Source organism: Helianthus annuus, chromosome 1 (assembly GCF_002127325.2).
Source record: "Helianthus annuus cultivar XRQ/B chromosome 1, HanXRQr2.0-SUNRISE, whole genome shotgun sequence".
Classification (NCBI taxonomy): domain Eukaryota; kingdom Viridiplantae; phylum Streptophyta; class Magnoliopsida; order Asterales; family Asteraceae; genus Helianthus; species Helianthus annuus.
The window spans coordinates 137,780,190-137,792,067 of record NC_035433.2 but is presented as its reverse complement, the minus strand read 5'-3'; the positions used below and the strand labels follow the sequence as shown (position 1 = coordinate 137,792,067).

Below are 11,878 nucleotides of genomic sequence, written 5' to 3'. Positions count from 1 at the left end.
CACCACTTGAGTTGCTGATGTTGTGTCGGTTGTTGATGTTGAGTTGCTGAGTTGCTCGGAAGGTGTTCGATGTTGGTTTCGATTCTCCAGAGCTGAAAAATGAGATGGGTGTGGGTTAATGTTATTGAATTTGTTAAAGGAATATGTAATTTTATTTTCTTTATGTTAGTAGATTTTATACATTTTTTGTTTGTAAATTTGTATAGATTATGATTAATGTTATTGAAATTTTATAGTTTTTAGTTTTATTTGCTTTTGTATATGATCTCTCGTATGTTTTATAAATAGAATAAAACTAGAAAAACATTAAATTTCGTGACAATTGTGTAGCAAAAATAAAAAATTAACTTCCGTTAAATGGGTAGCAAAATGCGTAGAAAATGCGTAAAGAAACCAGTTTCCTACGAGTGGTTTAACTACATATGCATTTCGTCACAAATTCGTAGAAAATTAAATTTCGTGACAATTGTGTAGCAAAAATTAAAAATTAACTTCCGTTAAATGGGTAGGAAAATGCGTAGAAAATGTGTAGCAATTTGTGACAGCCCTTTTCTGTCAGAAATGGGTAGGAAAATGCGTAGAAAATGCGTAAGAAACCAGTTTCCTACGAGTGGTTTTCCTACATACGCATTTCGTCACAAATTCGTAGAAAATCGCAAGTTGTGATGCATTTCCTACGGAAAATGGTGTCAGAAATTTTAATTTTTCTAGTAGTGTTAGGCCACACGGGCCATGCGTTATACATTAACGCGTGATATATTAACGCGTGATTTTCCACTGCTGCCTCAAAGTTCAACGCGTTATAGCACCACAGACTCGATTTTCGTTATTTTCTTCACGCGTTATTCTTTTGTTTTGTGAGGGTAGTTGTTGGTTGGGGGGAAATTATTGGGTGTGGTGGTGAGTGATGACCACCCCCACTAAAAAAGGTTGCGAGTGATAGAAAAATGGTTGATGACATGGCGAAACTTGATTGGTGCTTATGAGTGATAGAATTCTATCACTAATGACCACCCCCTCCCCTTACAAGTTGTAGTTTAGTTACCTAGTTTTAGGTCTTTAATTTTATAACTTTCGAAGGTGATGAGAATTCTGCGTTCTTCCATGGGTACATCAAAAGTAGACGGGCGTTCAACAATATTCCGGGTCTTATGATCGACGAGGTGTGGACCACTAAACCTTCTTTGATCAAAAAAGAAATTTTAGGTTTTTTCAAAAGGGCTTTCGAGGAAAAAATTAAAGACAGGCCTAAACTCATTTGCCATAATGTTAAACGTCTAGCGGAGGCTGATGCGGCATCTTTAACGGTGCCCTTCAGTAAAGAAGAGATCAAAAGCGCAGTGTTCGAGTGTGGATCTGACAAAGCGTCGGGGCCGGATGGGTTTAACTTCAAATTTATTAAAAGGTATTGGAATTTATTTGAAATTGATTTCTACAACTTGTTGGTCTCATTTTACAGCAAAGGCTCGATCTCGGCGGGGTGTGGCTCTTCCTTCATAACGCTTATTCCAAAAAACAAGGATCCGGTGGGATTAAGGGAGTACAGACCAATCAATCTGATTGGGGTGATAAGCAAAACGATCTCGAAAATTCTGGCAAATCGACTCAAAAAGGTTATAGGGACCATCATATCGGAGAACCAAACGGCGTTTCTTAAAGGGAGGTATATTCTGGACAGTCCGTTAATGTTAAATGAGCTCATGGCTTGGATTAAAAAATGTAAAAAAAAGCTTTTATTTTTAAAATTGATTTTGAAAAGGCTTATGACAACGTTAACTGGAGTTTTCTGGTGGACATCATGGGGCAAATGGGTTTCCCTGATTTATGGTGTAAATGGATTAAGGGGATTCTGGTGTCGGCTAGATCCTCGGTTCTTGTAAACGGGTCACCTACTTTTGAGTTTAATTGTAGCAAAGGGGTGAGACAGGGTGACCCTCTATCCCCTTTTCTGTTCCTACTGGTCATGGAAGCTTTGTCTAACATTTTGGGTAAAGCTAGGACCGAAGGGTTTTTCAAAGGAATTCAAACACCAAATTCCGGACCGGTTATTTCTCACCTTTTTTACGCAGATGATGCTTTATTATTGGGAGAATGGGATAAAGATAATGTGAAGAACGTGGCGAGATGTTTGAGAATTTTTTACTTATGTTCGGGCTTAAAGATCAACCTTAAAAAATCTAACATTTACGGGTTGGGGGTGGATAATGGGGTAGTGTCTGATATGGCTAAAATGATTGGATGTAAATCGGACTCTATTCCGCTTACTTACTTGGGGATTGTGGTGGGGAACAATATGAACAGAATTAACAATTGGACACATATTTTTGAGATTTTTGATAAAAGATTATCGGTTTGGAAAGCGAAAACCTTATCGATAGGGGGGAGGCTTACGTTAATCAATGCGGTGTTGGAGAGCCTCCCTATTTATTATTTATCTTTATATAAGGCTCCGGTCGGGGTCTTAAATACTCTTGAAGCCAAAATGAGAAAATTTCTGTGGGCGGGCTCTAGTAATAATCATAAAATGAACTGGGTGGCTTGGGATTGGGTCACGTGGCCTAAAACAAAAGGTGGTTTAGGTATAAATAGACTCAAAGAGGTTAATGAGGCTCTTCTTGTAAAATGGGGGTGGAGGTATAGAGTTGAAAATCATAATCTTTGGTGTAAAGTGGTGGAAGCTTGCCATTTTAAGAATAATCAAAGGAGCTTCCTTCCGCTCAACGGAAACATGCCGGGGTGTTGGAAGAACATGGTTAAGTTGATATCTTTTAAGAAATTAAATGGGAAGGGGCTTAACCGTTTAATTGGGGGTAAGGTGGGGGATGGGGCTGATATTAGATTTTGGATTGACACTTGGGCGGACGATCTTCCCTTTATGGAAAGATGGCCTCACTTATTTGGTTTGGAGCTTTTTAAAATGTGCAGGGTCTCTGAGAGAATTGTCACGAATCAAGGGACTGGTGGCTTTTCTTGGCACTGGTCCAGACAACCTGAGACAGAGATGGAGCTAAAGGAATGGAAGGAATGTATCGAGGTCATCATATCTGTGAGGCTCTCCAATGATAAAGATGCTTGGTCTTGGAATCTTGATAGCCCGAATGGTTTTTCGGTGAAATCGGTGAAAAAGGCTATGATCATTGATAGAGGGGATTGTCACCCTCCTAATTTTGAGTGGTGTAAATGGGTGCCCATCAAATGTAACATTATGAATTGGAGAGGCAATTTGGATAGGCTTCCAACTAGAAGAAATTTAAGAAGAAGGAATGTGGATGTAGCATCGGTTATGTGCCCTCTTTGCGACGAATTCGAGGAAACGGTGGATCATTTGTTCACTGCTTGTTCGGTGGCTATCCGGGTGTGGTCGTCCTTCAGCGTTTGGTGTAACATCCCGCCGCTTTTCTTCTTTGAATTCAAAGACATTCTCGAAACACACAAGGTCATTAAGAGCGGCAAGAAGACGGAAAAGATTATGTATGGGATGGCTTTGATTGCTTGCTGGTGCATATGGAAAGAAAGGAACGATGTGATTTTCAATCAGAAAAAGTGTAGCCCGCAAGATATCATAGGGGAGATAAAATCGAAAAGCTTTGCATGGGTTAAAAATAGATTTGCTTGTAATTATATTAGATGGGCAGAATGGTGTAAATATCCGTTGTATATGTTGTAATTTTCTTGCCCTTTGCCCGTTTGGGTCGGGGGCGTTGTTGTGTGTTTGGCCTTTTGCCCGTTTGGGTCGAAAGTTGGTTTTAATGAAGTTTAATTTTCAAAAAAAAAAAAAAAAGTTACCTAGTTGGAAAAAAGTAAAAAGGCGAACTAAATTAGTGGAAGAAATTTACTCCACACAGATGGTACAACTTTTATAACAAAATGTACAATAAACCTTTTGAGCTTCAGCACACTAATCCAAGCAAAATCCTCATAATTTTGGCTCACTCTTCTATATATCTCCCTTTTTCTAAACAATTTTCGATCATAATTTTACCTTACTCTTCTATCTCCCTTTTTCTAAACCATTTACGAGAAAAAAAAGGAAGTGGAATGGCTTCGATGAGGATACCGAACGGAGATGGAGAGGATTATTTTGAAGCCGAGGAGAACGACTATGGCGTGATAAACGGTAAGGGTTCTTCCGACCATAGCTATTGTTTGAATATCTAGTTTTGGTTGATGGTTCAGTTTTTGTTTCTGGTTTTATTTTGTGCCTATTTACTTCAATGATGTTACGTTTGTGTGTCTTATAGTGATAACCGCCACCGGTAAAACCATCTCTCTTCAAGTCAAAGGTTTAGACACCATTAGCAGTATTAAACTCAAGATTGAGGCTCAGGAAGATATTCCATGCCGCCAGCAGAAACTGATCTTCGATGAAAAGCTTCTTCAGGACAACGATATTCTTGGGAACTTCTGCATCAAGAAAGGATCCACTCTCAAACTTATGCGCAACTCAAAGGGCTTCATGAATATATTCATCAAGATCCCCGCGTTCGGCCTCTGGCTAAGGCCAAGGACTTTGTCTCTTGAAGTGGAACCCTCAGACACCATCGGCAGTGTGAAAGCCAAGATGGAATGTGTTGTGGACGTGCTGATCTTTAATGAAATTGTCCTCAACGATACAGACACACTTGCGGACTTAAACATTATCAACGGATCCACGCTAACAAGCATGTTTAAATTCGTGATTTACATGGAAATTTTTGTGAGTTTTAACTCTGGAAAGACCATCACTTTGTTAGTCAACCCTACATACACCATCAACAAAGTGAAATCTATCATTGAGCGTGAGGAAGGTGTTCCTGTTGACGAGCAGGTGTTGATCTTCAACAAAGTGGTTCTTCGGGATAGTGGGACCCTTTCCGACTTCCACATCAACAGGAAATCCACCTCACGCTTATGCGTAGATCAAGGAAATCAAAGGAACCCATGAAGATATTCTTCAAGACGCTCACCGGAGAGACTGTTACAAAGATAATCAAACCCTCGGACACTGTCGACAGAATAAAAACCCTTATCCAGTATAAGGTTCAGATTCCCCATCACGAGCAGGAGTTGATCTTCAACGAAATGGTTCTCGACAACAACGGTACACTTGCTAGCTATAACATCAACAACAAATCAACACTCACAGTTATGCGTGTATCAGGGTGATTCATGCATACATCAGGGCAGGGATGATGAAGGTATAATAGATTATAGCAGCCAAGCTTATGATCCTTCAGTATGGTAAAAGACGATGTCTTGTGTCTTTTGACTTTTAATGTAGCTCTATTTTGTAACTTGTTATCCACATCTTTTCTGGTTTGAACTGATTTGGTTTTTGGATTATAAAGCCTATAATACTCTTTTGACTGAGATGAGTATCCCATGAATATACATTTCTATAACTTGGTACTAAGATTTTTCCTAGCTTGAGTAGGAACTGGACCATATGCTAATTAAACACCCAAAGATTCTTAGGTAACTGACCACATGTTTCCTTCTATTCCAAGTGTGGAGAGGAGTGTATTCAAGAAGAATTTTGGTAGGAGAAATATTTAAAAGATAGGCAGTAGTAGCTAGCCCATAAGTAGTTTGGAGGCCTCTACACTTGATCATACTCCTGGTCATTTCCATAATTAACCAGCTCTTCCTTTATGCCACACCCATTCTGTTTAAAACCCAAGACATTCGAGTTATATCATCGATAAAAAGAAGGAATAATTGCATATTTCCCCTTAAAAAGCTGCTTAATTGCGTATTTACCCAATTTAAAATTAAAATTGCATATATCCCCTTCCTTAACTATTAAAATTGTATATATCCCCTCCCTTAACTAATATAATTGCAAATTTACCTATTTTGATTTATTTTATTAAAAACAAGTTATATAATGACTTTTTTACCCTTATTTTTACTAAAACTTAAAAAAATACAAATTTGTTCATTTTTACTAGTCTTTGTGGTTTATGTTTTTAACGTAAATATATTCGTTTTTACTGGTCTTTTTTACCCTTTAGACGAAAGTCGCAAAACTGGCCAAACCTTAGGGACGAATATGGCATTTTACCCTATATTAAAACTTGAAAAGATTTGTGGAAAACAAAAACAAAGAGGTTCTGTGTATGTCACAATCACGTGTGAAATGAAATGCCAATGTACCTCAATTGCACGAACAATGTTACTATATCCCTTGATTCTTGCAACATCAAGTGCAGTTTGACAGTCATCATTCATCACCAATGCATTAGCTGAAAGTTACGATAGTAAATAATGTATTAAGTGATAATAAACGAACAATCGGCCCGTAACAGGATCGATCGATGTTAACATAACACAATTTGACTAGCAACTAACAAGCACCCACTACCATGTGAAAGCCGAAAAAAAATCGAACCGAACCAAATAACCTAAAAACTAAAGTTAAAAATTAAATGAGTTTCAAAGTATTATAAGAGAAATGTCTTAATAAAAACATAAAAATAGATTAGAAGTTAGGTTTATGTGAACAATGTACCTCAATGAATAAATTTGTATTTTTTTAAGTTTTAGTAAAAATAAGGGTAAAAAAGTCATTATATAACTTGTTTTTAATAAAATAAATCAAAATGGGTAAATTTGCAACTATATTAGTTAAGGAAGGGGATATATGCAATTTTAATAGTTAAGGAAGGGGATATATGCAATTTTTATTTTAAGTTGGGTAAATACTCAATTAAGCAGTTTTTTAAGGGGAAGTATGCAATTGTCCCTAAAAAGAAATAAATACCTGCTGCCACATGCATCTGCATCTACCTGCACAAGTTCCAATTGCTTGGATGCCTTCATGCAGGGCGGAACCAGAGGGGCGTCAAGAGGGTGCGTTGACCCTCCGGTCACCGGAATTTTTTGAATTTTTATTTATAAATTTTGAGTTTTTGAAGAACAAACTTAGAGATGGACCCCTTAATTTGAACCAGTATAGAATACAAGCTTAGACTGCGGGGTATGGTGGGGCGGGGGTTGGGCTTGGGTTGGGGCATTTGTTGACACGTGGCTTGGGGTGGCAGACATGGGGCGACCCACATTTAAACAGGGTATGGTGGGGCGGGGGTTGGGGGCGTGGGTTTGGTGGGCTTCGCTGGGCTGACCCGGCTGGGCTCTTTGTATTTGTTTTTAATTAAAGAAAAATACATAAAAATTAAAGAAAATTACATAAAAAAAATTACATAAAAAAATTTCCTAACGTTTATATTTGTTTTTTTATCTCTTCTCTCATCTCCAAGACTATTTCCAACTCGTCACCCTTTAGGTGATCAATCGGCTGGGATAGAATTTTCAAATCCTCCCGTCTTTGTCTCTTGGCTTCTCTAGCGGCATCTCTAGCTTCTTTGCTCTTCCGAATTTCGGCCGTTTGTTGTTGGAAGACGTTGAATGTATCCATCTTGGATGAAATGTCATCCAACTGGTCGCTGTATATTTCTCTATGCAAGAGCGAACTCACAGCTGAAGGTGATGCCGTAGCAGATCTTGATTTTTGAGCACGCCTTTTTGTGGCATCTCTTCCATACTCAGGCCGGTTTCGGCTTGGCGAATCATCAAAAAGGTGGGCTAGGATTATTTTCTTGAGCACGCCTTTTTGAGCACGCCTTTTTGAGCACGCCTTTTTGTGGCATCTCTTCCATACTCAGGCCGGTGGGCTAGGATTATTTTCTTGGAGTGCATACGGGTGGGTCGGGTCAAAAGAACGGTTATGAGGATGCATTTTTTCGTTTTGTAGATGGAGAATTGAAGATGAATGTGGTAAAAAATGGAAGAAATTGTGAGGTTTATAGTGGAAAAATGAAATTTTATTATTTTTTTTTAGATAGCCGTTGGCCAACGGCTAGCCCAACAGCTTCTTTGGTTTGTCCAATTAGAGCCCGCCATGTCAGCTTGGCCAGACCGCCCCACGCCCGGCTTGAAACCCATGCCCCAAGGGCCACGCCGTAACCCATGCTCACCCGGGGTGGTGGCGTGGACGTTTTCCCCCTACCCACGCCCAAACTCCCGCCCCATACCCCGCAGTCTTATGATGACCCCCTAACTAAATCGTTCTGGTTCCGCCACTGTCTTCATGTGTTGGTTTAAAAGGAAGTTTGCTTTGTTTCCCAAGAACACATCCTTCACAAGCCTCCATTTATATGATTGTGGGAAGCCCTACATCATTTCTTTGTCTTGAATAGTTTTGAGACCTTGTATATGAAGATGGTTGTACTTGAGATGCCATACTGTTGTGGCAATATCCTTTCGTGCTTTTTGGGCTCTTGAAATACCTAGTTGTGCTTTTGAATTTTGATTCATCTAATAAGGGCATGTTATTACTTGACATCACTATTCTTATAAGGTCATCGTCTGAGTCATTGTTTGTAATAACACATTCACCATTGTTAAACTACAATGAGTATCTCTTTTTCATTAACCCGAAACTTAGGAGTTTATGCGCCAAGAGTTTGAAATTTCCATTTTTTGTATTAAACTAGCCTATACTTTTACCTTCAGTGGCTAGTTCTTTCTTATCTCCAAGTTGCACAGTTAACTTGAAGGACTCATCTAATATGACAATGCATTTCAAATGATATAAGCGATTGAATCTTAATTAGGAAACAAATACTGAATTACAACTAAACCAAAGGACTCGAACTTCTACTAACAAATTAGCCGATATGCTTTATTCAAATCAAACTGCTAAAAATTCATTCAACTCCACACTTGCTATCCACTGAAACCCACATGCATGTGGTTACTCCCTCAATTTGAATTACACAACGTACTCTCATGTGTCGGATATTGAGCTAGCAAGATCCCATGTCAAAGTAAATCGGATATCACCCAATCATGCAGAACTTGCTAATCGCCGATGATGAACTGATCGACTCGAGGCGGGCCCGATTGATGCTACACGGTCTGGTTCTCCATCTCAATTTTTTCCTTAAAGATCTACACTTTATGTACAGTCCAGTTTGATTTCATGCAATGAGGTAGATTATGTATTATTTAGTCTAATTTAGAAATATGGTTATCGTAGCATTCACCGTTAAAAAGTTTAATTTAGGAGTTTGATTATTGTAACATCTTTCTATACTAAGACCACCCGTAGTGGGCGTCATTTTTGTCAAAATTGACCCTCAAAAACGCCCCATTCTACCCCTCACCTACCCCGCACGGCGTTATTGGGCGTGTTCTCGGCTGAAAACTGTTTTGGCTTGTTTTGAATAACGCTAAAGGGGAAATTGTTTGGCCAATCATTTTTGAGCTCCTTTTTTTAGCCAATAGGTTTTTTGGTTGGTTTTTTATTTATATTTAATTCTTTACACCCTTTTAAAATAATGCCCATATCCCCACTACACCCATTTAAAAAAACGCCCAATAATGCCCCTTGCTGACTGTGGGCTGCCACATTGCGCAAAACGCCCAAGGGTGGATATTGCCCACTACGCATGGTCTATTAAATACTTTTTTTTTGACATGTGTCACTTTCTGGTGCTTTCTCACCTTATTTTTTTTCCTATTTATCTATCATATTAAATAATAACAATAATTTTAAACAAAAATATTACTCCCTCCGTCACACTAAAAGTTTCCTATTTGGAATTGGCATGTGCTTTACATGTGGAGAGAGAAAATCCATAAATATATGATTTCCTTTAGAGAAACACTACTACAAAAACAGGCATTTGCTACGGCAAAATCCGTAGCTAATTCGTAGCAAACACCCATTTAGCTACGGAGTTGCTACGGATTTGGCCCGTAGCTACAAGTCTCGTCGCAAATTCATTTGCTACCAAATTTAGCTACGGATATCATATTTGCGACGGTTTTAGCTACAAGTAATAGCGTCGCTATTATAGCTACGCCTTCTGCTACGAAAATGCTCGCTATGGATTTTGCTACAAATTTTTAGCTATGAATTTTTAGCTACCAAATTCCGCTACGAATTTTTAGCTACGATGGAGTTTTTACTACGAATTTGGCTACGAAGTTTTGCTACACATTTAGCTATTGTTTTGTTACAAATCTACTACCTAATTTAGCTATCGATTTTGCTACAAATTATATAAGCTTTTTGTTAAGAAGTTAGCTATAGATTTTTGAAGATGTTTGCTGGGAGTTATGTAAAGTTTTTGCTACATATTTAGCTAAGCTAAGTCTTTTTTTTTTCTAGAACTTTTCAATATATAAATTATTATCTAATTGTTTCTTATAGACAATATACTCAAATCTCTATAGATAGATACATATTATACCAAAGATAAATATACAATCAAATATGAATATCCACATGTGCTATTATAAAGATCCAAATTATCCAAAACCAATACAATAAACCCATATCACGAGGAAACAAATTATGGCGGGTTTTGTGACAACAATTGAAATCTCGTTCGTTCCAGTGTATAACTTGTATTTTTTTCATTTTTCTCCGTCTTAGCACACTTCTCTACTCCCGTATCTTTTTTAATTCCGTTGCTTGTCTGTTCAATCTTGAAGCAGATAATAAAGAAACTTGTGTGCTTGTTTCTGCAAGTTGATTAAATGAATTACATATATGAAGCAATATGCCAAAGATATAAAAGAAACTATTAACTTGGTTATATAATATATTACCTGAACATTGAAGGACAATAAGAGTTCAAACTCTAATCTTTAAACAGATATACAGTTTCATGGGGGCAAACCACAAGTTTACATATTGACCTATCATACTTCAATATATATTTACCAAAGTTTTACATTGACTAGTACTAATTACCAAATAGTAATTACTTACATGTAACATGAATTGTTCTCTGTAATGGACCTCTTAGCACAAATCCAAATTCAACCTGCATATATGTGGTCAACTATTAAAAATAATTACTACACTAATAAATTTATGAAAACATTAATTATTACATAATGATCAACAAGTATAGATAAAATAAACTAATTGTTGTATGCCTCAAAAATCAACTTAAAGAACTATTAGATACATCAACCTATTTGAAGCCAATTCCTTTCTATATACATATTTGCTAAATGGAAATATTTGTTGACCCGTTTGAGATGAACACTACCCAAATCAACAGTTTATAAGCAAAAGTTTAAAAAATTCCACCATTACAATAAACTAAAAAGAAGTAAGGACATTTCAAGATTCAAACCAAATATTTAAACCTTCAATTCAGCAATCAAGTTTTATCTTATTCCAAATGAAAGCAACAAGTTTCTGAGTTTCTGGAAACAAATCGCTTTATCAGCTTCAAGGTACATACAAAAAAAAAAAAGATAATAAGCACTCTGACTTACTGCAAATCAAATATGAATAACAATTTAGAACATAGGTTTAACAAATTATACTCCCAGTTGGCGCACATAATAAAACAACAAGATCGAGTAGAGATTGGGGTTGAAATTTTCACCAATGTCTCTGAATTGCAAAGCATTAAATGTGATACCGCTCAATTCAACCTCCATTATTAACTTCTTCAAGCTCTTTGCTAATTTTCCTTCTCTGTAAGGAATGGGACTTCTAATTGAACTCAAGGGGAATATGAATAAATTATGTTGAAAAAAGGGGAATGGGGGAACGTGTGTGAACCGAAAAACCGTGATTTGGATTTTTGGGGGGAATTGAAAATCAATTTGGGGGGATTTTGGAAAGATTTCAGTTTTGGAGGGAAGTAAATATTTTAGTGGTGATTTTAATAATTGAATTTTTATCTTTTATTTTGAAAAGAATTTATAAATTTAACTTTTAACAAATGAGCCTAAACCTAAAAATAAAGGGGCGTTTGGTTCGCGAAATGATTTGGATTTGGAATTAGAATTTGTATAGGAATTAGAATTTGAAAAAATTGGATTTGGAATTTAAACATTCCAATTGGAATTGAAAATTGTTGGAAGT

At 37.1% G+C, this 11,878-nt stretch overlaps 1 protein-coding gene and 1 long non-coding RNA gene across 3 annotated transcripts; one reads left to right on the top strand and one right to left on the bottom strand.

Moving 5' to 3' along the window:
* Positions 1-3,996: 3,996 nt before the first annotated feature.
* On the top strand, positions 3,997-4,924 carry LOC110932804 (polyubiquitin-B). The gene is made up of 2 exons (XM_035989440.1): positions 3,997-4,117; positions 4,242-4,924. The coding sequence occupies exons 1-2, from the start codon at positions 4,039-4,041 to the stop codon at positions 4,922-4,924; spliced, it is 762 nt and encodes a 253-aa protein (XP_035845333.1). The 5' UTR covers positions 3,997-4,038.
* Positions 4,925-10,255: 5,331 nt separating this feature from the next.
* LOC110880985 lies at positions 10,256-11,596 on the bottom strand. Of its 2 annotated transcripts, none has more exons than XR_004862555.1 (3): positions 11,136-11,596; positions 10,763-10,817; positions 10,256-10,512 (listed from the first exon to the last, which is right to left on the bottom strand). It is a non-coding gene; the product is annotated as an uncharacterized LOC110880985 (long non-coding RNA). The 2 variants fall into 2 exon arrangements; XR_004862554.1 differs by having other exon boundaries at positions 11,149-11,596.
* Between the last annotated feature and the right edge of the window lie 282 nt (positions 11,597-11,878).

What these genes read in the sequence shown, in the direction of transcription:
- LOC110932804 (XM_035989440.1), top strand. Translation starts at nt 4,039, where the DNA reads ATGGCTTCGATGAGGATACCGAACGGAGATGGAGAGGATTATTTTGAA. An exon ending in CGACTATGGCGTGATAAACG is followed by an intron (nt 4,118 to 4,241) that starts GTAAGGGTTCTT and finishes TGTGTCTTATAG; the next exon opens with TGATAACCGCCACCGGTAAA.